The sequence below is a fragment of the Psammomys obesus genome, unplaced genomic scaffold, assembly GCF_907164565.1.
Source record: "Psammomys obesus unplaced genomic scaffold, mPsaObe1.curated_primary_1811, whole genome shotgun sequence".
Taxonomy (NCBI): Eukaryota; Metazoa; Chordata; class Mammalia; order Rodentia; family Muridae; genus Psammomys; species Psammomys obesus.
This window is the reverse complement of record NW_026596244.1, coordinates 7,626,350-7,649,441: the sequence shown is the minus strand read 5'-3', so window position 1 is coordinate 7,649,441 and position 23,092 is coordinate 7,626,350. Positions and strand designations below refer to the sequence as shown.

Sequence of the window (23,092 nt, the reverse complement as noted above, 5' to 3'; positions counted from 1 at the left end):
GACTGAAACTGTACTTCCGTGGTACAACTGCAGTCCCAGCCAGGGCAGGCGTAGTAGGCCCGAGTGAACCAGGTCAGAAGTAGGGAGGGGGCTTACCAAGCATTCAGCACAAAATTTACTTCCTTCCAGTTGAACCTTATTTTTCTTAAGCTAACACCCAGGTTATCAGGTACTTAGCTGACTCTAACAGCATCATGAGTCAGTGTTGTAAAATTTCATATTCCACCTGCATGATTTTGAATACTTGAAGTATGCTGAGATATTACAGCAAGGGTCCAGGATTACCAAGGGGTAGTCATGGCCATTTTGACTCGAGATGGCTGTGGCTATATCAAGCTGAATCCCTGCCTGGAGGTGTAGCAGGAGGAGTAAGCACCTGCGATTTTGTTGAGGTCAAGCAGGAGAGATGGACCCCAGTGTTCCCTGAGTTCCAGCTATCTAAGGTTGCTGGAATGTTGTGTCTGTCGTGGTGGCAGCGTTTTCATGAGAAGAAATAGTCACGCATATATATATATATGATACTTTTTGATGATGTTCTTGAGAAAATTTTGAATATTTTAAACATTTTAAATATTTTAAACATTCACATTTTCACAGGTTTTTTAAAATCAGGGTGTATCAGCTGAAATGACAAACCCTTCAGTTCTGAAGGCTCTATTTGCTCATTCATCATAAAATAATGAGTCAGGGAGGGAGGGTGTGATTAGGAGGGAGCGACAGGTGGGATTCAAAGTGAATAAACTATAAATAGTAAAAATGAGTCAATAAAAGCCTGCATTGGCTGGAATTTCCGTATTGTTCAGTACCATTAGTGCTGAGTTGTGTATGGTATTACCACTTTTTAAATTAATAGGTTTTCCTTTCTGACTTGGGGTCCTACTCCTTCTCTAGTGCATTTATCTTGGGGAGCATACTTTGTCTGCATGCCATTTACAAAGTATGAAATACCCCGCAAAGTACATGTGAGGCCTGGCTCCTGTTAGATGCTTCATTTTCTAGCCTACAGGTGGAATTGTGTTTGGGACATAGGTGGGACAGATTTTAATTTGTTTTATTGGATTCCAATTCTAGTACTATCAATACTCATTTTAAAGGTAAATAATTAAAATGAGCATATGAAAGTCATGAACTTGAAATTTCACTCCATGGCTTATTTGAGTTTCTTGGCTGTTTCTAATGGCTACTGTCCTTCTCTCTTACAGGTTAATGTGTGAAGCTGTGAGATATGAAAGACATGAAGCGAATGAAGTTCTGTACTAGTAGGTATTCCTTTCTGGTTATACATTGTATGACGCAGTGGCCAGCTCCATCAGTGTCACAGAGGGTTAGCAGCAGCCTGGCTCAGTTAACCTAGCCTTTGGGAGGATGGGGCTTGGAGAAGTTAATTGACTTCCCATAGTTGAGAAATCTGAGACATTCAACTGATTGCAGGACTAAGACGGCCAGTTCCCGTGTATATTTACACCTCATGTGAGGTAGAGATAGGATTTCGTGTTGTCAGGAATTCTCCATTATTGTTGTGGAATATCAAGTAGCGCGCGTTCTTCAAGCATAAGAAACAACTCTTCCCCCAGCCACAGCAGGCGGCTCAGTCGAGGAACAGGGCAATGAGCTTCTACATATTTTGTTTCTAAAAATTGAACTAATATTTCTTTAAAGTTGTGGAGCATATTTCTTAAAAGCTAGCAACTGGCTTTTAAGGAATGTGGTAAATCCAGAGGAACAGATACTGATTCTGAGCATAAAGCTGCCCAGCTGTACTCACTAGTCGATAATATTTACCTTGATGACTGCTGTGCTGACCCCAGCCTGCTTCTCGTAGCACTTACTAAAATAGTTACACCTTTCCAGGCCTATTTGGGGAATACGTGCTGAAAGAGAAAAAAAAAATCTACTCCCCGAAGGAGTTTCTAATCTATAGAGCAAGGTAGAAATGGAATGACAGGAAAAGTGACAAAATTGGGATACTTGGGAGCATAGAGATGGGTGAGGAGGAGAGAGGGAGCCTCAGGAGACGTTGGGGCCCTTTGCACTAGGTCTCAGAATGTGTTCCATAGTCTGCAGAGGCCTTGGGCCATCTCCATAAACGGTGTCAGAGGTGCAGGTGGAGCAGACGGAAGATGCAGGCGGAAGGCTTCACTCACTGCTCTGAAGTGGTGGTAGCTGCCAGCCACCCTGTGAAAGAGCAGCGATGTACATCACGTTTGTGTGAGTCTCTCACTGGAAAGCCAATCCTCAGGGCTCTGTATGAAGCAGGAGTCCCTAGATGCAGAGCCATCTCTCCAGGTCTCATTTAATATGGAGCTTGGTGTCTGGTTTCAAGCAACAAAGCACTACGAACAAGTGCCCCCAACCCTTCATGTACCCTCCAAGGCAACATTAAACAATGCATGGGAGCCAGAGGGGTGCGTCAGGGTGAGTGGATGCGAAAGGCAGTAGCTGAGGAGCTAGCTGCAGGAGGAGGGGCCTAGACACACAGGGTTAGTACTTGGAGGAGTTGGCATCATTCTTAGGCTTCGGCATATGAGAGTGATTGCTGTTCATGCAGCTGTTGTGTTTCAATGGCAGAGCATGTGTAGTAGTTAACCAAGGAATAATTGGTAACAAGAACTGGCCACTGAGAGGAAAACGCTTTTAATGTAGTTGTAAAGAAACGGAGGTGTGAGGAGCTGCAGTGCTTGCCTGCCTTCGGAGCCTGTGGAGTAGGCGCGCAGATGCCCAGGTGGAAGCCTCCAGGGAATGTTACTGTACATTCCTCGGCAGTTCTGTACGGGAGACACTGTCGTCTTGTCCTTCCCCTCTGAGGTGTGAGCTGGGGGAGACCCGTGACCGTACCTCCTGCAGGCTCTGTAAGTGCGCGCCGTGCACTGGCTTACTTAGACCCATGACGGTACCTCCTGCAGGCTCTGTAAGTGCGTGCCGTGCACTGGCTTACTTAATCTCTGTAGATGGCTCTTGAGGCAGCAGTTCTCATTGCCCCGCATGCAGGAGACGGAGCTCTGAGAAGGTCAGACATTACCCTAGCTCCCATGACCTGAGGTGGCATCTGGACTCAAAGCCGGATCTTAGGGTTTTGCAGCTTCTCTTCCTGCCTCAGCCACCAACATTTTCCAGCCCCTTTTAAACCATGGCCCCCTAGAAATGATAGTGTTCTTGATTTGACAGTGAACACTCAGTTACCCCCTGCCACCATGCTCCCAAAGGGCTTATGGTAGCAACCAGAGCCCCCCAGCACTCCTGTCTACACAACCGTAATTCTCCTTTTTATTAGGGGCGTGCCAATGTTTTTAAACATCCTGGGTACTTGTTACACCTGCTGGCAATGCACACTCATATCCCAGTAGTCTCAGATGAAGTGCGTTTGACGTGGTTCTCCCAGTTGCTCACATTTGTCCCTTTAGGATTAATTTCCAGTGGTAGTGAGCAATGGAAAGTCTGGATACACAGTACATCTTGGTTTCGTGATAATAAAAATTCATAGAGTCTGACTGCAGATTCATGTAGTTGGGTTTTTGGCATTTTGCTGATGTACTTAGAGTATAAATGAGACATTTTCTTTTGTGGTCCTGTAACTGGCATGCTTCTGCTCTTGCTAGTCTGTGTAAGTGAGGTTTGAAGAACAGCTGTGTTTGTTGTGTATGTAAAGCCACAATATCCTAATAATACCTTCTTCCGGGGATCTGCTTTGAGGACCTTGGAGAGAAGTGATGGATCTCGTTTTCCCTGGAGCTCGGTATGAAGAAAAGTACAGTCAGAATATCAAACACTTTCAGACTTTGCATTTATGAGCAAGAGATGATGAGCCATATTCCTTACTGTTTGTGTGCTATGGCTTTAATAATTCATGAGATAAATATAGTATTCTTTTTATGTAAATGAGTGCTCTATCTGCATGGACACCTGCACGCCAGAACTGGGCATCAGATCACATTATAGATGGTTGTGAGCCACCATGTGGTTGCTGGGAATTGAACTCGGGATGTCTGGAAGAGCGGATAGTCCTCTTAAGCACTGATCCAGCACTCTACTACGTTTTCCTCATTGCTAGAACAAAACAATAATGTAATTTCTCTAGAATAAGATGTACATAGCCCTTCAACCAGCATCTTTTCTCAGGTTGTATGTATGTCTGCTGAGGGCATGGGCACCCCTTCTCAGGACTTCTGCATCCCTCCTGAGAGAGTGCACCCCTCCCATGGACATGTGCCCTTCTGAGAGCTCTTGCTTCCCCCCTGAGGGTGTGTTCAGCTCTAGGGAAGGCACAGGAGTGTTAGCTGCTGGTATCAGGGTTATTATCAGCATTGCTGTGATGATTTATGTTTTGTTTTTTTGGTCCTCCAAGGTTTTAGCTGCTTTAAGGCTTTGTTTACCTTATGACAGTGATGCCCTAACTCTCTTGGTGTCTTAGTTTAACGTAAGTCAACAATATGCCACTGGCCCCCATTTGCATTGTGTTGAAATGAGGGATAGAGTTGTAGTTCTGATAAAATAGCATTTTTTTTTTTCTTTCAAAAATTGGAGAAGACCTTTGAGGGCTGGGCTGTAGTTGTCAGCTTTAGAAAGTTAGGTAAAATCAGTACAGACATGGTTGTTCATGCCTGGAACCATGACACTCAGAAGGCTTAGGTAGGGAAGGAGGAGCAAGAAAGAGGCTAGCCTGGCTCAGAGTGACATCCTCCCTGGCAAACAAATACGTTACACAAAGTAGTTGAACTTCACACAGCAGAAACTGCATTCTGATCCTCTCAACTGCCTTGTCCTTGGTAACATAAGCTGAGTATTTTACTGTCTTGGGGGAATGCTAAATTCCTAGACTGAGGGACCTGTTTGCTGCTGCAGTAAATACTTTAATGGAATGCACTTAGGGGAGAAGGAGTGTTTAGCTCACAGCTCCAGGTAATACTTCACCATAGTGGGGAAGTCACAGTGGAGGATTGTGGTGTAGCTATGGATATGGCTGCAGTCAAGAGCCCTGTTCTTGTTTGTTTTTGCTCGGTTCCATCTCTCCATTCGTGTATGGTTCAGACTCCCTGCCTGGGCACTGGTGCTGCCCACAGCTGGGTCTTCCCGCCTTGGGTAACATCATTAAGACAGTTGCCTATAGATACCCAGGGGCCAGCCCCATCTAGCACATCCCTCTTTGAGTCTTTCTTCTTAGGTAATTTTATCAAATTGACAGCTAAAGCCAGCTATCACAGAACTTTCTTTCATTTAGAGCTGTCTGTAAAAATTTAATCTGAGGGTTGGGAAGATAAATCAGTGGTGAGAGTACTTGTGATGTAAGTGTGAAGGCCTGAGGGCAAATTATAGAAGGCTGTAAAGCTGGACACTTCACTGCGTACTTCCGTAATCCCAAGGCTCCCACTGCAAGAGAAGGTGGAGACAGGAAAATCCCCAGCAGCTCCAGGTCCAGCTAGCCTGCTGCACACGGGCAAAACAACACAGTAACCCTGTTTCATACAAGGCAGAAGGCAGGGAAGAAAGCCTGAGCTTAAGTTCTGACCTCCCCACGTGCCGTGTGGCATGCCTGTACCTTCATTTGCATGCGTGGATGTGCACATGTATGTGTATGTGTCATACATACAAGGTTAAAAAGAATAAAATTTAACTTGAAGTGAGATACAAACCTGTATGAGAACAGTGAAAATCGTAACATACCGTCAGAGAAGCGGAGGGCTGTCAGCTGGGAATTTGACGGGATTCTTAGACTGGCTTGTCTCACATCGCGGCGTTATGACTGAGTTCGTCAAGCCAGTCTGCTCTGCCTCTTCCTAACGGGCTGGCCGACCTCCTCATTTGTATTCACAGGGCAGTTGTAACTGAAGTGTTAACAACCTGTATGAAGAAGCAGCCAGCCCCTGGAGAAAGTGTACACACCACACGTGTGCATACCTGGACCTTCCCTATGTACAGCTGTGCCTCAGTGGTCCTTTTCCACATCCAGATTGACGGGGTCCTTTGATCTCTAAAAGACTTCTCATAGCACTTTAATGGTGTATCTCTTCATTTCAGGAGAGGAAATTGTTCCTCTGTGAAACAGCTGCTTTGAGGCCTCTGCAGTCTTGCTAAAGTAAAGCCTTTTCATTAAATCTGTAAATGTGCAGTTTAGCGAGACTCAGCTGAGAGCTCTGTGCTTTTAGCATTCTGTTTACGTGTTGGCTTGGCTTTCTGGTTGTAGGGCAGACACCTCCCTGCTGCTGTCCTCACTCCGTGAACCTGGCCTGGGGCATTACTTTTTCTCTTCAGTACTTGACTACCTGCCTCTACTGCCTCTGTCTCTCTTCTCCCAATAGGAAGAGAGATCCTTTTCCTGTCCAGTGACTACCCATTCTCTTCTGCCTTTTCTTACAAACTGTAAGTTGCTTCAGGGTCTCCTACCATAGAGAAACTCCTCTTTTGTCTGCTTCTCCACCCCCAATAACTGCATAATACAATTTCTCTTTTCTGGATGTGGCTGAGCTTTTATTTTACATTATAGCCTTTGTTTATTACAAAGTAAGTACTTCATCTGCTATTTATATCGTGTTGCTCTACCTGTCTTGCAAAAAAGACTTTTTCTCCTTTCCTTTCTTACCCAGAGCCATGCGACTGCCTTTTTAAAAATATCTTCTTTGTCCAGGTTTTAAGAATTTTAACACATGCTTATGTGTATACAGACAAAATGACAAAAATAAGTTTTTAATTTATTTGAAGAAACATGTTATCTGTAAAGACTTAGCTTTTTCATAGATGAGGCTAGTCATCTGCAAGTTGGCATGTTTATTTAGGTATTTTTGTTTTCTGTTGTCTGTGAAACTGTCCAGTGAATAAAAACCATTATTTAATGTTCATAGATCAAGGAGGCTTACTTTGTATGCATTCATTGTGGACTGGGAATGCCACAAGCCAGTTTGAGACAGACTGGGCTCAGATCTCTCTGGGTGTTTGCAGGTTATTCCTTCTGTGAGAGCCGAATTATCCCAGGTGAGAGAGGGTGTCTTATGAGGATGAAATTATAGCGTGTAAGTCACTAGCCCTTAGCAGTCCCCCAGTCAGTTTTAAGGTTGGACTGCCTGTTTAAATTTGATTATTCCTCCAGTCTGTGGTCGTGTTGTCCCTCTGCTCTTAGTGCAGCTGAGTAACTGATTTGATTTATTGTTATGCAGTTTATAATATCTTTGTTGAAAAATGGTCATTGCATAACTTCATAACTCCTAGTGTAATGCTGTTTCATTTCCAAGTGACTTCTGTTAGCTTAAGAATGCCAGCATCAAGAGCCCACGCAATGTCTGGCTCTGTTAGTCCAGTATTTCATACTGTTCATTATGCTGTTTAGATGAATTATCATTTGATGTCTACTTTCCCCCGTATTTTCAGTAAGGCTGAAGGTTCCTAGTATTTACCAGTCCTTGTCCTTCTCCCTGATGTTACTTTGTCAATCTCAAACCTGTCATGTGGTAGAATAAGGATTTTGAGAAAAGCAAACACTGAAATGGTGCTTCTGTTCTGTCTTTTGCTTAGTTACATGCATTTATGTTTGAGACAAGATGTCAGTCTGTAGCCTGGGTTGCTCTGGAACTCCAGGTTGACCTCACACCTGCAGTGATCTTCCTGCCTTACCCTCCTGAGTGCTGGAAACACAGGTGTGTTACTCCCAACTTTCACTTCAGCTTTTAAAAGTGAAGTAATTTCCTTACAATTTAGAACTTTGAGGAAATAGGAAATACCTTCTATGTTTTAAATGTTATTTTTTTCTGGATCATGGACATTAACATTACATCTATTTTAGTATAATGAACTGTATTTATTATAAAATACTGCCCTTCTGAAGGTGGAAAATAAAAGTGCTGAAGGTTTTTTTTTTTAAACCCTTGTTAGAAATATTTCTGAAATATACAAATAGCATCTAATTAATTAAATGATGTTTGCAAGTGTGTTTCTTTTGGCTTGAGTAGTTGCTTGGATGTGTGGCAACAGTTTTATCTAATGAGCTTTGGCTTGTCTCATTAACTACACAAAAGTAATTGATAGAAATTTTGTCTTTGAGTTGATAGCTTAAAATCTGAACAAAGGAGCAAAAGAAACACAGTTATCAGACTCTGTAATAAACAACAATAGTCGTCCTATGGTGAGAAAGACTGAAATTTCTGTGGATGTGGAAAGCCATCTGCTTGCTGGCAGGCAGCCAGGGGTAGAACTTTTTAAGGCCTGGAACACTGTGTTCACAGGAAACCCTGCCCAGCTCCCGCAGTAGCGAGTGAGCCTGGACGGGCCTCCAGGGGTCTTGGTCTTGAAAACCTTTGACCAGAGCAGTCCCAGGATGATTTATCATAAACAAGGAAAGTTGTTTTCGGTGTAGGTTTTTCTTTTTCCTTTCCTTCTCTTCTCTCTCTTTTTCCTTTCTTTCTTGCGCATTATTATTTGAGAGTACAAGTCTGAGTCAGTCAGAAGAAGAATCACAGTGTTAGCCAGCAAAATGCAAGCTCCTAGCCTTCTTTAGGGCTTCAGTTAAGGGACCATCCTGTGGCCCTGTGCATTAGAGCTCTGCGTTTACCTGATGTCACCTAGTGAGCAGACAGTCAGGGAAGCAGGCTGTGTAGCTGCTGTCTCCACTTGCTGCGGGACCCTTTAGGGTGCTGCCTGCTTTTCCCTGGGTGCCAGCAGCTTGGGGCTGTGGTCTTCCATCCAGGGCGGCCCAGTACCCTTGCTTTCTTTCTGCATTGCCCCTCACATTGGTAGGGGTGACAGTTCTGCCATACCACGGGGAAACGTGTTCCTTTCGGCTCTGACCCACAGATGTGACCCACTCCCTGGCTTTGCTTTCCACTGCTCTGTGATCGCTATCTGCTGGTCTGACTTCAGATGCCCACTGAAGTACAGAGAGGTGCTTCATGGCTCCCTCTTGCTGGTCCATGGCAGCATGACACTCTTTCTTGGAGAGTTGTGGATTCTGTTTGGTGCTGTGACTCTGGCCCGTCACTTTCTCTGCTGACAGTGTTGAGCTGAAGGCTGTGTGAGCCTCCATGTTGTTTTTTCCCCATAGCCCACTCCTGCAGCCCTCTTCTCCTCCAGCCTGTTGTCATTGCCTTCCTGGTGACTAGACAAACCCGCTGACCAGGCTCACATCCTATTAGCCGGTCAATAGACTTTTCAGAAGTTTCTTTCTGGCCCGATAATGATTTTTTTTTTTTTTAAATTAGTGTCACTCTTTCAACATCCCGTCACCGTCAGCGGGACTGTTTACAGTAGCTTCCTGTTCTAACAGTGTGCAAGGCGCACTCTCATGTACAGACACTGCCACCACGTGGGCTTGGAGGATATTACCAAGTTCTTTGAACTTAACTCTAGAATTGAAGGTCACATCTTTGACTTTGATGAGGAATGGGCCTGCAAATACGGTTTAGTTAGTAAAAGTTTTTGCTTGCCCAGGCTGATAAGACCTGAATGATGCTCCAGGTCCTGCAGAAGGAGAGAATCTGCTTCTCTGAGTTGACTGTCATACATGCACCACGGTGCTCTGAGAAGTAAAGGTATGTAAACATGCGCTTTACAAATGAGACCAGTTTAACAAACAAACAAACGTCCTAACCAGCAACCAGGGGTCATGGAGTGCATGTATTGATGGGACTGATGAGTCAGAGGCTAATGGGGAAAACAGTGGCCAATCCCTACCCTGGTGACTGTGCCCTGTGAACTCAGGGAAGCTAGGAAGAAAGCGACTCACTTTACCAGAGAGATGCTCAACCACTCGGACGAACTTGAACGGTGATAAAAACTAACTTTACCAGAGAAACAGTACTATCAAAAGCAGGGACATTGGGGTTTTCAGGACGCCAAGGAATAGGTAGAAAAGTGTGCTATGCTAAATGAGTGTCAGCTGTCAGGTAGCCAAACCGAGGCAGTAAAGAGAATTAGTGCCCTTTTCACTCTAAACTATTGTATTAAAACCAAAGTAACTTTGTGAAGAAGCTGGTGATGCCTGGTTTCAAGATTGAGGACCTAAACCTTAGAATTTAACTTTATTAAAATCATGTGGTCAACGGGAGAGAGAGTACCACCATCCTTGAGCTTTCTGCATGGTGCCTTTACTTCCTGCCTGTGGTCTGCTCAGGGACTCTGTCCCATCGAAGGGCTGTGACTATAACATAAGTGTGTCTTGGTCTCAACTACCTGAGCGTTGATACCGATTAGATATTGCTAGGCCAGGCACACAATTCTGCTCAGTGGAAGGTGCCATGTCATAGTCAGGCTTTCTGTTTATTGCTGCAATGGAACACTGTGACCAAAAAGCAAGTTGGGTGGAAAGGATTTATTTGGTTTACAATTCCAGATCATAGTCCATCAGTGGAGGAAGTCAGGACAGCAACTCAAACAGGGCAGGAAGCTGGAGGTAGGAGCTGATGCTGAGGGCATGGAGTGGTGCTGCTCACTGGCTTGCCACCCACATGGCTTGCTCAGCCAGCTTCCTTTTAGAGCACAGAACCAGCAGCCCAGGGGTGGCTCCGCCCACAATGGGCGAGGCTCTCAGCCATAAATCACTAGTTAAGAAAATAGCTTACAGCTAAAACTTAAGGAGACAAGTTAACCAGCACAGGCCATGTCAGTTTAGTTGGAGGAGAGAGAGGCAGCGTAAAACACAACCCTGGATGGGATGGGTAGATGCTTGGCATTCAGAGGTTCCAACCACTCCAGACATCTGGAGGGTGGGACAAGCAGCAGGCCTCCCGGCAGAGAGGCAGAGTTCTGATGGAGCAGACAGGGAAGCAGCCAGCATACTGTGGCTTATTTAAAGCACAGTGGAGAATGAGGTGATAGCATTCTGATTATGGACTTAACATTGATTGCAGTTTGGCTGAGCATGAGGCAGGACAGGTCATGTAAACGGATTTTAGTCTGACTGTTCTGGAAGGCATCATGATCACTTTGTGATCTGCTTACCTTTTGTTTTTCTGCACTTTATTCTTTCTCTTCCTGCTGATGACAAAGCCAGGAATCTTTTAGGATGTCTCATCAACTGCCAGGCTGTTGTGTATTTCATTGTGTCCATCGTAGGAGGGGGTGGGTTGGAATTGAATTCAGTGACTACCATAGTTCTCATTCTTAGACCCTTCTGCAAATTGTGAATCTTCTTAGCATGTGCATTTGGCTCAGATTTGAGAGATTTTTTTTAATAGAGCACATTTATTAACAGTAGGAAAGCTACACTTACAATAAACAGGTGTTGAATTTCACATCATAAACACAGCCAAAAGAGCATGAGAAACTTCCTATATTCTGATGCAGTGTCTTCAAAACCTGGCCCATTACACTTCTTAGCATATACTCCACATAAAGCATTCATAGGAAGAAAAAAAAATGACTTTGATCATTGAAACAGATTTCTTGGTTTTCAGCTTTGATTATGTGCTACAGATATATTTCAGATATTAAAAAATATGTTATAGCCTTGCTGTTTGGTGCTCCTTACTCTTCTTATTTTCTTTCCTGCCCATCATTATTGGTTCACACTGTTATTTAGAAACGATCAGTGGTAGTTTTTGCCTTTTCAACAACCCTTGAATATGGCTCTTAGCTCATTATTTTAAACACGAAACCTGATTTGTTTAATACATATATGTCAAATTGTGTGAATACTGACAGCAGGATAGCTTTCTTTTGCGCCCCCCCTCCATGTAGGTTCATTATGGAGACCTTTGATAAAGGACCTGTCCATGACTATCATCTAGGATATTTGTTTAAAAGACACAAAGTTGATTGAAGAATCAACTGCACGTTAAGTGATCAGAAATGAGGGAATTGATTGGGACAGACAATCTGGAAGATTAGCATCCTGGATAATTTGTCAAAGTTGAGAGGACTGGGTTAGTCCTGAAAGCAATGACAACATTGTTACCACTGCTCCTCGGATTTGTATTGTCGGTCTTCTGTTAACTAGATTCATTGCCAGCGTATGTGCAGGAGAGATCTCAGTTTTATGTGTATGTTTGTTTAGCTATAGAGGCAAGGTCTCTCCTTGTAAGTGAGCTGGCCTAGACTCTCCTGCCTCAGCCTTCTGGGATTATAGGTGTGCGCCACCATGTCCCGATTGATACCATGTAAACCTAGAACTGTTTCCTGCTCTACTGCAGGACTGAACATTGTTCTGACAGCTCTAGTTTGTTACTAAAAAGCAAACTTTTTACTTCACACATGTAAAAGTAAGACCCTCTGGTATCAGCTATCCCAGACATACTCAGGATAGGAGGCTGGGCAGGGCTGATGCAGTGCTTTGTGAGAGCCCAGGGCATCACAGAAACGGAGGCTTCAGACGTGGAGTTTTCAGAGTGGAAAGTGAACACATTCTGTAGAGGGTGGATACCAAACAAAGGAAGGATTTGTTTCTAGCTCACTCCATCCAGAACATCTTTAAAATAAGATATACTCTTTTTTATTCTTAGTTATTGTTAGCTTACTATGGTAAAAACCTCGAATCCTGAGAGGGACAGTACAACAGTGAAGAAACCATGTCTGTCTTGGCACACAGTAAGTGGTTTGTGTGCTCAGTAAGCCCTCGTTGCTTATCTCTGCAAATGCTCACTCAGAAGGCATGACTTCTGCAGGTTGGCCCCAGCGTCTCTTGGGAAGAGATCTACTCATATCTGTTACCCTTAGTTCATTTGCAAAGGTCACTGCAATTCGATGCCTTTGAGTTTCATCACTGCAACAAAACAGAGATAACATGCAAGGAGAAGGCTCTTTCTTGTCTCATGGTTGCTAACGGGCACTGTTTATGGGCTGCTGTGAGGTGCAGTTTTGTATATCCTGGTGAGGAATGGTGGCTGAGAAAACTCCCTCTGTGATGAAAGTAAACTGAGACCGAGTCCCTTAACTCCTTTCAAAAGCACAACCCCAGTGACCTAATGCCCTCTTTCCAGGCCCCGAATATTAAAGGTTCCGTCACCTCCCAGTAGCACCAGGGTCTCAGAACAAAGTCCTCAACACATGGGCCTTTGGAGGATGCTTATCCAAACTGGGACAGCACCTGCCAGAGAAATTCATGTTGGTGATAGTGACTGAGACCCATTTTCTCATTTTCATACCCTCAAATCTGTTCCATAGATTTTCTGATAGAAAGAGTCACGCCTAATTATACGGCAATCAGTGGCTCTTCAGGGTGCCCGAATGCTTGCTGTCAAGGTATTTCATCGACTTTGAACGCTGGTAGCCTGTCAGTTGGTGTGTGTTTTAGGATGGGTGGCAGGGAGACTGAGCTGATAAACTTCACACTTTGCGTTCATTTGCCTTTAGAGGTGACAGATTTGAACTCTCTAAAAAGCCAATCACAGTTGTATTCTCCGTGTCACACAGGCCTTGGCGTTGTGCTTTATGCTTATGAAAGATGGAGTAATTATCTGCACGCAGTCACCATTAGCGCTTAATCCTGTTAACTTGCCTCAGGCTGTGTGCATGGTGATAAACCTTAATGTCTGATGTTCCTGAGATTGGCTTTCCCTTGGGGTTGGAGACATGGCTCAGTGGTTAGGAGCACTGCCCACTCTTCCACAGGACACAGGTTCAGTTCCCAGCATCCACAGGGCAGCTAGTAATTGTTTGTGACTCCAGTTCCAGGGCATTCATAGCCCCCTTCAGGCCTCTGTAGACATCAGGCACACATGTAGTAAGTAGTTCGTGGACATGTATGCAAACAAAAGACCCATACACATAAAATAATTAAAAAAATGTTTAAAGCTTGGAAGGAAAATTTCATTTCTCTGTATCACCCTGTTTGTCATAAAGGCAACATTGTGAGAATATATTAAAATACCTTTTAAAAAAATCTTTCCTAATACAGTGCTTTTATCTTTTTATCAGAAAAAGTAGAAACTAGTTTTGAACCTTGTATTCCAGTTGCCTTGTGTTGAGGAAGACATGGTTAATACTGACACCTTGACAGACACCACAATTTTCAGGATCGCTTACCTTCCCCCACCCCCAATATGGTTAAATTGAAACAACCACCAGGGGGTGGCTTGAGTGTTGTGCACAGGGCTGTCTCCGAATAGGAGAGATACTTTCCACAAAGGGAAGAAAGTTCATGAGATTGTACTACTTTTTTTTTTTTTTTTTGTAAGAAGGTGTAAGCATCTGTCTAGTTACTGCACCTGTAATACATGAAGAAATGCAGAGAATACTGTGTGACAGAGAAGGTAGCAACAAGGCACATAGGGAAAGGCTTGAATAGACCCAGTTCCATGCAGGTCTGTGTTTTTTGTTTCACTGATGCAGTGAAAGAATTTCCTATTCAAAAAACTAGACTGAGAAATAAAACTTGGACTGACAGGAAAATCTAAAACATTTAAATACAGTACATTTAAATGTAATTACGTTAATGTTTTAGTGGTAACAGTGTGAAGAGCACCTCTGATACTTCAGTAATGGTATTTTAAGTATGTTGTATGCTGTTGTTGCCTTTTGTGATTTTGTGTGCAGCATGGATTATTATACCATCTGCTATATATGTTTTTTTTTTTTTTTTTTTTTTTTTTTTTGCTATGGATTATCATCTGATTTCTGTTGTCTTTTTTTTTTTTTTTTCCAGTCCTGATGATATTGGTACCTGCTGGTATATACTCCTTTCTGGGTCCGTGTTCATTAAGGAATCCATGTTTCTTCCAAGAAGCAGGTATGTTATAAACACACAATGAAATGATCATCTTGAAGCTTTTTCCGCATAATTGATTTATCTTGCCAAATTAGTTGCTGATAGAAAGCAAAGCAGGACTTTGGCCTTGTTACACATACAGCTTAAAATAAAAAGTTTGTTTTCTGTCATAAATATTGTTCTAACTTCCTTAGCCAGGGATGTGTGAAAACATGTTGGTGACATGAAAATTTGTTAAATGCCTGTGTTTTGGGACATTTTTGTTCATAGCAAATAGTTTTAAGTTGACTTTGGTAAAGAAGACCTCACCTCTGGGAAGCAGTGATGTAAACATCTGATTACAGAAAAGAACGTTTTTTGAGACCACAAGGGGCTAGAAATGAAGCCAGGAACTGGCTTTGACTTCACTGCCTCTAAGGACCATATGGCCTCTTGGTTTGCATCTGTGTGGTTTGGCTTTGTGCTTCCTCTCCCCATGACTTTGGCGTTCGTGTCCTGACTGTTGATTTATGACCTTGTGCTGCTAAGACTTACGCTGTTTGACTGTTTTCCTTGGATGTAATCTGATTGGCTCAGCTGGGGCATGTGTGCACCTCTGGGCCAATTAATCAGGGGCAGGAAGGCTCATCTCCTAAATCGTGCCCACCTGTGTTAAGGTTAGCTACTGAGTTTCAGGAGAGATTTCTTTCTAATTATGAATTTATCACAAATAGCCCTCTATTTGGTTTTAACAAAGTATTTTATGTTACTAATATCTAAATTGGTTAACATGTAATCTTATCTTTCTGTCAGCAAAAATGTTCAACTATATTTTGGTTAAGAAACCTTGAACGGATTAGGGTGATGTTAAGAATTTATTTTAGAGGCTGGAGCCAGCACTTTTGTTGCTCCTTCAAAGGACACAAGTTTTGTTTCCAGCATCCACACTGAGTGTTTTCACAGCCTGCTGTAACTCTAGCTCCAGGGGATCCAACACCCTCTTCTGGCATTCCTGTGCACATGCACACGGCAAGCACAGCCAGGAAGGAGGCGTTAGCTGGTGTTGGAAGGAGGTGTCTGTAGGGGCAGCCTCAGGTTGTAGTCAGCTGGGAGGAGCCAGCTGCAGCTGCTAGTTCCTGAACACACTGATCAGCTGTTTGTTAATGCTTTTACCTGGATCAGAAAGCTTTGCCAGTTTCCACAAGTCCAAGGCATTGGCTCTTACCAATAACACATTCATTCAGGACATCATCCACTGCTTACACATTCCCTCAAAGCTTCCTCTGCTTCCCACACTCACACACAAACAGGCGTACACATTCACATAAATAAAATAAATGGAGTCTAAATAATTTCTTTTACAGATGTGAGCTTTTTTTTTTTTCCATAAAAATTCAGGTCCAGTGAAACATGGGGAGAGGTGGTTTTACACTATAGACTAAGGCTAGCCTGGGCGAGGTAACCGAAAGTGGGGGAAGGTGGCCCTTGGCGGTCAAAGGGTAAGTAAAAGAGTATAAGGTTTGCCTGCCTCTTTACCTTTTGCTTCCCAAGATCAGACTGGCAAGCTTTATTATTTTGAGAAAACGATCAGTGGGTGAGGAAGCCTGTTTGTGTGCTGTTCTTATGGTAGGGCTGTCACAGTGCTGGTTCTAATAGTGATATTAAGTTAATAAAGTGATTAGGACAAACAGACAAACAGCCAGAATGCTGTACTGCGCCCAGCTTGCCAGGGATACTTTGCTGTGTTAGGTCATCGGCTTTCACTGTTCTCCTTCATGTAGCGTTGTATAGACCAGGGCACTTTGGGTGTGTAGTCAGCCTTAGAATGCTTCTGGGTTCTAAGAGTGATTCTAGGGATTCTTTTCCCAGAGGAAGGGCAAATAGTAAGCTTCTTTTACAAACACACAGCATGGGGACATGGACATGTGGACAGGAGAAAACCCATGCTGAGCTCTAGGATATTTGTAAAAATTATGTGATTTTGGTGCAAAAAGATATTACAAATGAACTATATACATTTCCAATGGAAAAGGAGTCAGTTTTTTGCAATCTCATCCAAGATGGTCATTCTTTAATGTTCTAACATTTTTCATTCTAAACCTGTCTTTTAGTATGCAGCGTTATGTATTCATGGGTAGTCCACATGAGTGAGAACATATAATTTTCCATCTTTATATTGGTTAAAGAAAGTGTGTGTATGTGTGTGTAAGAGTGTGAATATTGCTTCATAACATAAACACATCTTTCTAAAGGGTTACTCTTGCTATCTTTCAATGTCTATAACTTTCCACAGTTTAGTTCAGTATTTTGTAAATAGACAAATCTTTAAGTTTACCATGAGTCCTACTGTAATGAGTGTTTTGGAATTTATGCACATTGGAGGATGCAAATTAGCACCCTCAAGATTGTGATGATCTTGGTGGAGTATCTGAAGCACAAATGAAACTTGCAGACGAGGCTCTGGAGCACACGGGGAGCCTGTGGTGGCATCTTCCCAGCCACCGTCAGTCAAGTGACAGCTTGTTCCAGCTCCTGGAAGGAACCCAGTGTTCAGAGAGGCGGCCGCTCTGCAGGAACGAGGACTTGCAGTTCAGACCCGTTCCGTGAGCACATTGGACTCAGTATTCTGAAGGATGACATGAGTTAAGCTCTCGCTGGCTTCATGTCAGAAGCCTGTGAGTCAGGATTTTAATGGGATGAAGAAGCAGTCTTTCAGACTGAGTGACAGGCCAGAGCTATATATAGGCTTCATGTTGCACCTGGTGGCATTTGCTCTGCTGGAGTTGTTTGTTTCCTTGGGTGCTGTTGCCTTAGGAATAGTTCCGAGGTGGTTTGAATAGGAAAGAGTCAGTGTGCTGGTGCTGTTGATAAAGGCTGCAGTAGAGATTCATGGGTAGTTGTCTCTCTAGACAGCACTGTGGATCGCCATGGAGGAGATGCTAATTGCAGCCCAGTTTGTATGAGCCTGGTTTTCTGCTAGTCTTTTCACTTTCACATCTTTTAAAGTTATCTCCTTCATAATAGAGCAGCTGGTATACAGTCTCTTCCCTTCCTGTTTATGCTGTGGTCAAGGTAGAGGCTGTAAGCTTGAAGGAAGAAAAGGCCATTAACCCATAAGCCATTAGCTTTTGCACTTGGAAGGTGCAAAAAGGATTGTAATGAAAGCATCAGAGACTTTCAGTGATTGGGGCTTAGCTTCTTATTTACTAAATTAATCTGTTTAGGTGCCTTAAGTCTGTTTTCAATGGGCACCATGTTGTCAGTGAAGTATCATCAGGATTGTGGGTCTTTTTTGTATTTTGGGATTATTCTGTCTCATTTTAGACCGTGCTTAATGGATTGTTAATCATGTTTCCATGTTTTTTTCGAATGTGAATGAAAATTTTCATTGTGCACTACAGAGAGATCACACAACCAACCCTGAAGCATATCAAGGAAGCCTGTTACCTAGCTTTCTCATGTTTGGGAAGGTGAGGGGATTGTGGATGAAATAACAAAAAAGCTGCCTTATGTCATGGAACAGGTGGCAGTACAGTGGAAACTGGTGGAGAGAATGTGGAAGGCAGAACCTTTCAAATATAGAAGTATTTTAATGCCTGTTGCTATAGTCAAGGACAATTCTTGGAGGTGAATTTTGAGTTGATTTATCATTTACACCGTTGACAAGTGTTTAGAAAGAAAATCCGGACATAGCGAAGCACATGAGTGAGAGCACACAGGTGGGACCGAGGAGGCGTTGACAGTAGCTTTAGTGAAAACAGAAGGATGGAGTTACTCTACATGGATTAGGAGAACAATGTGCAGGTGAAGAAGGGGCAGAAACTTTGGTAGTGGTGTCGATAGTGAGAGGACTGGTTTGCAAACCTCAGAACTTAATTCGAAAGCCAGGACAGTCAACGAATTTTTGTCTCAGGCAGTATTAGCAGGAGGTTGGAAGGAGTGTGCACAGCATCTGTTTGTGCCATGTTGACTGTATCCATTTATAATGTGTGCTTCTCTTCATTGATAGCAAACATCCACAATCTTTAAAAATTGAAAGGGTGGTATGGTCCTCTTAATAATCACATTTTAAATTAGAGCTGACAGCTATAATGAGGATAAGTAGAGAAAAAGACATTTAACTCCTCAGTCCTGAGAGGCCGCCACAGTATTCTCGTTATGTTTCCCGTGACAAACAATGCACTGCTTGAGCTGAAAATCACGGGCACACTTCTGCGAGCCAGTGCTACGTGATAATCAGGGGATTGCTCTGAGAAGTTGCCAGCTTTTTAATAGTGCAAGAGAGTAAAACAGTCTGTGTGTGATTCCATAGTTACATGATGAGAGATTGAAGACAAGTTTAAATGTTCCATAGTTTTCATAAAGAGCCATAGGACCAGCTGCGTCTTTTAAAAGTGCAAAGTTGTTAAAAGTCGTGGTATTTTATCAAGGGTGTGACATAGCATTAAAAAAATAATTCGCTAGAAAATTATGTTGCAGAGGGGTGGCTCTATTGGATATTAAGTGTGTCTATAAGGCATGTATGTCTAATGAGAATTTGGGAATGGGTTTGGCAAGCTCTGTGTGTGCCAAGGTAAGGCACTGGTGAAATCACAGTAGTAGAAGTGTGAAGCATGGAGGGCTAAGACTGGATGTTGAGGAGAAATGGGGGAAGCAGCAACAATTATAGATCTTCTTAAAGCTGTCCTCATTGAGTTTCAGAAAGAAACACACTATCCCCTTTAAGCCTTTTTAGCACTTCATCCTATCTCCCCTATCTTGACAGTCTCCCATGGCCTTTTACTCATTTCTTGACCTCCATGGCTCTTCCCAACGAAACACACATATCTGAACATTCAAAGCTAATATCCACAGGCCAGGTGGAGGTGGTAATGTCTTTAATCCCAGCACTTGGGTAGGCAGATCTGAGTTTGAGGTCATTCTGGACTACAAGTTCCAGGACAGCCAGGGCTACACAGAGAACCCCATCTCACACCTCTCCTCCCTCCCAAAAAAAGCTAACATCCACAAATGAGAAGTCCCTTCCTTCCCTGTGAGAAGTATCATTGACTTAAGGATTAGGTTAAGCAACCCTCCAAGAGGTGTGGTTGTGTCTGCCAAATCCAACAGGTGGAAGGCATAGGTTAAGAGGATCTCTGTGAGATCAAGGTCAGCTTAGTCTACACAGTGAGTTCTAGGGCAGCCAGAGCTACATGGAAAGGAAAGCAACATGTAGATACATTGTTTAAAGTTTCTTTCTTTCAAAGAAAAGCCATAGGTGTTTTCCTTCATTTGGTGTAGTGTGGATGCTTGTGCATGAGTGTGTGCACAGCATATGGAAGCCAGAAGGTGATTGTTGGCTGCCTTTCTCCATCACTTTCCACCTTATACTTTGGGTCAGGGTCTCTGCTGGATGGCTGGTGTGTTTCCATCCTTTTGTCTCCTCCACCCCAGCACTGACGTTACAGAGTCTGCTGCAACTGGCTTCTTGTGTGAATAATGCAATGCAAGTCCTCGTGATGAGATGGCAAGTGCTTTGCCCACTGAGCCTTCTCCCCAGCTCCAGCACTTAAATCCTGATCTGGAATGGACTGCCTCTGCTGGTGGCAGAATTAGTCAGGCTGTGTAGAGCTGCTGATTTCAGGCATTATGTCACACAGTTCATTGTCACATATTTTTGCTGGAGAAAGTGATTCCGGCTTGTAGTTCATCCGTTAATGGCAATAGTCACTTAGGCACATGGGTCAGAGGAGTTTCTTTTTAATTTAAAGATGTTTAGTTTTATCTCCGTCTACAAACATAAGAATATGTGTGTAAATGAGTCTGTGATAATAATCAAAGCATACACACACATAAAAGCCCATTTCTTTGTGTGTTTGTGTGTCAGTCTGCCTGCTGGGCCGGAGCTGTTACCTTACAGCTAACCCAGTGGTAGGTTTCATAGGTGAAGTATTCTGTTCAGCAGATAATTACCAAGAATCAGTGCTGCATGTATTGCTCTTCCCAAAACAAGCAAAACCAAAAAGCCAGTACCAACCAACTACCCAACAGCAACAACAAAAAAGCGGAATCTTAATCACTCTGTAAAGAATAGTGTTTCAGCAGTGTCCTATCTCCTAAGGAATTGCTTGCCAAAGAGATTGCAAAATAGGATAACAAAAATGCCACAACTGACTTCTGAAAGCAGATACAGTTATTACAGCTCCTCAAGAGATTTCACAGCCCCATGCATGGTGTTATCCTGAGCTGTCCTACTCTTCTTAACCTGCTCCTTGCGTTTCCTCCTTCTGAGCACTACTGCGGAGTGAGGGCAGACTTATGCAAAGGTCCTGAGGTCATGTTACCAGAGGTCCCCCCCCCCAAAAAAAAAAAAAAAGTTTCCAGAAAGAAAAGGTTGGTTCGTTGGTGCAGGGAGGTTCAGTAGCATGTCGGTAGAATGGGGCTAAGGATTGGCTAAGGAATAGCGTGGGACACACCTGGGAGTTAGTACCAGTGGGTTGTTCTCATTAGTTCAGACCAGAACAGAAAGTGAGAGTTGAACTGGTGAAAGAGAAAATGTTATCATCAAGAAATATCACCAGGGTGGCTGGAAAGATGGCTCAGAGATTAAGGGTTTGATTCCCAATACCCCCATTGTAGCTCACAGATGTCCAGAGCTCCAGTTCTGGGGGCTCTGACTCCGTTTTTGGGGCTCTGTGGGGACAGGGCATGCAAGTGGTACATAGACATGTGTGTGTGCATGTGTGTGTTCGTGTTTTGGAGCTACACGGATGATTCAGAGTGTATTTGCATTGTTGTAAATAATTCAGAAGTGGGGGCACGTGGGGAGGAGAGATGCTACTGAGCTAGCAAAACCCCTGGTGTGTGTGTGTGTGTGTGTGTGTTCACTCAAGCGTGAATATGTGCTTTTGAAAGTGTTGCCCCTTGTTTTTTTAGGCTAAAGTTTGTGGACCTCAATTTACAGACTTGGGAGTTCACTATTTGGAAGTTCTGAAGGGGGAGGGGGTGCCAAAAATATAGCAGCCACTTAAAAATAAAGTTTATTGAATCCTCTGGATTCAGAATTGTAGAATTGTACTTTTAAACTGCTCTTTCCTCTCCCTATAAATTAAAAATGTTTGTAACAGCATCATGGTAACATTCTCGTGTTTGTGTGTGTGTGTGTGGGGGGGGTAGCACATTTCAATGACCTATGGTTTTATTTAATGCCAGGGTTACATGGAGAAGCAGCAGCCAGAGGGTGTAGCAGTAAGAAGGCTGGTGACAGAGCTCAGCTAGAGGTGCCTTCAATCCTCATTAGATACAGAGTAATAACAAATCAAAGTTTAAAACGAAAAAGAATGAAGTAGCAAAATGGAAGAGAGGGCCCAGGAGAGCTCACAGGAAGTGTGTGTGCTGTGTGCTGAATGTCCTGTCAGGCGTCAGTTAGCTTAGTGTGTTCATTATAGTTGGTTTTGCTTGCATAAATGGGGGATGGAGGCTAGGTTTTCTCTTGGGTGAGAACCTTGGGGTAATGACCCAGGATGATTTTTGTAGTGGCAGCGTATACAGGAAGGAACATCCCATGGTTCCAAAGATGCTTCAGAGCTTTGGTTTCATATCTTGAACTCAAATCTCAAATCATGAAGAGAGGAAGAAATTCACCTTTCCGAATATGATGCCCAAGCCAGATGCTTAAACAGCGTATAGTCATGGCCCTTCAAGATCCCAGGAACCTGGGATTTGTAGTCTGTTACCCAGCAGTGAGGCACGGCTAAGGGCGTCCGTGAACTTGTCTCCTGAGCACCTGTTGGCGTTTGACCATTCTCGTGCGTTGTCTGCACTCTCTTCTCTGCTAGTAGACCAGGCTTGTCTGTGCCTCTTATCAGCACAGCACACTGTCATAGGTCTTGCATCATCTGGGTTACCATGGGCCTTGCCTAAAGTTGATCAACTCGTAGTGTTCCTGTGGTAGGCACATGGTAAAGGTATATGTTAAAGGTGTTCAGGAAATATTGGGGGGCAGTTCCAAACAAGGCAAAGAAAACAGTGAAACAACGGTGAATTTGGTTTGAGAACAGTTAATTTAATTGTAGATGTGGTATGTCCTGTTTCAACTTAAAATTTGTTTTGACATTAAATATTAAAGTAAATGCATAGAGATACTAGTGCATATACTAAAACAACCCTTTCGGGTATTATTGCACTCTTTGCTTTAGTATTAATGAAAGGTCTGAAACATTCAGAAAACTTTCACCTTATTTGGACCGTTCTTTCTCCTCTTAAGTCGTCCTCTGAGGTGATACCTGAGTTGCAGGGCAAAGCTGCTCTCTAGGGAGGGAGCTCAGTTGCTGGGTCAGGCTGGGAATTGGGTTGCTATAACTACTGCACACAGATGTGCTGCACATATAAAGACAGGCTTTTGTGGTACTTGGAATGCTGGCGCTGCTAGTATCCAGTAAGTGGCCTTAGAATACAAGGTTTTTAGGTGTGTGTGTGTGTGTGTGTGTGTGTGTGTGTGTGTGTGTGTGTGTG

The 23,092-nt window shown here is 43.4% G+C and overlaps 1 protein-coding gene across 6 annotated transcripts in view; it reads left to right on the top strand.

The window, feature by feature from the left end:
• The window catches only part of Rapgef2 (Rap guanine nucleotide exchange factor 2), a 221,891-nt gene that overhangs the window by 70,043 nt on the left and 128,756 nt on the right, over positions 1-23,092 (top strand). For all 6 annotated transcript variants that reach the window (XM_055596549.1, XM_055596547.1, XM_055596548.1 and 3 more), the window contains 2 exons: positions 1,203-1,259; positions 14,558-14,641. In XM_055596549.1, coding sequence (XP_055452524.1) covers positions 1,203-1,259; positions 14,558-14,641 — 141 coding nt within the window. The remainder of the gene's footprint in view (positions 1-1,202; positions 1,260-14,557; positions 14,642-23,092) is intronic.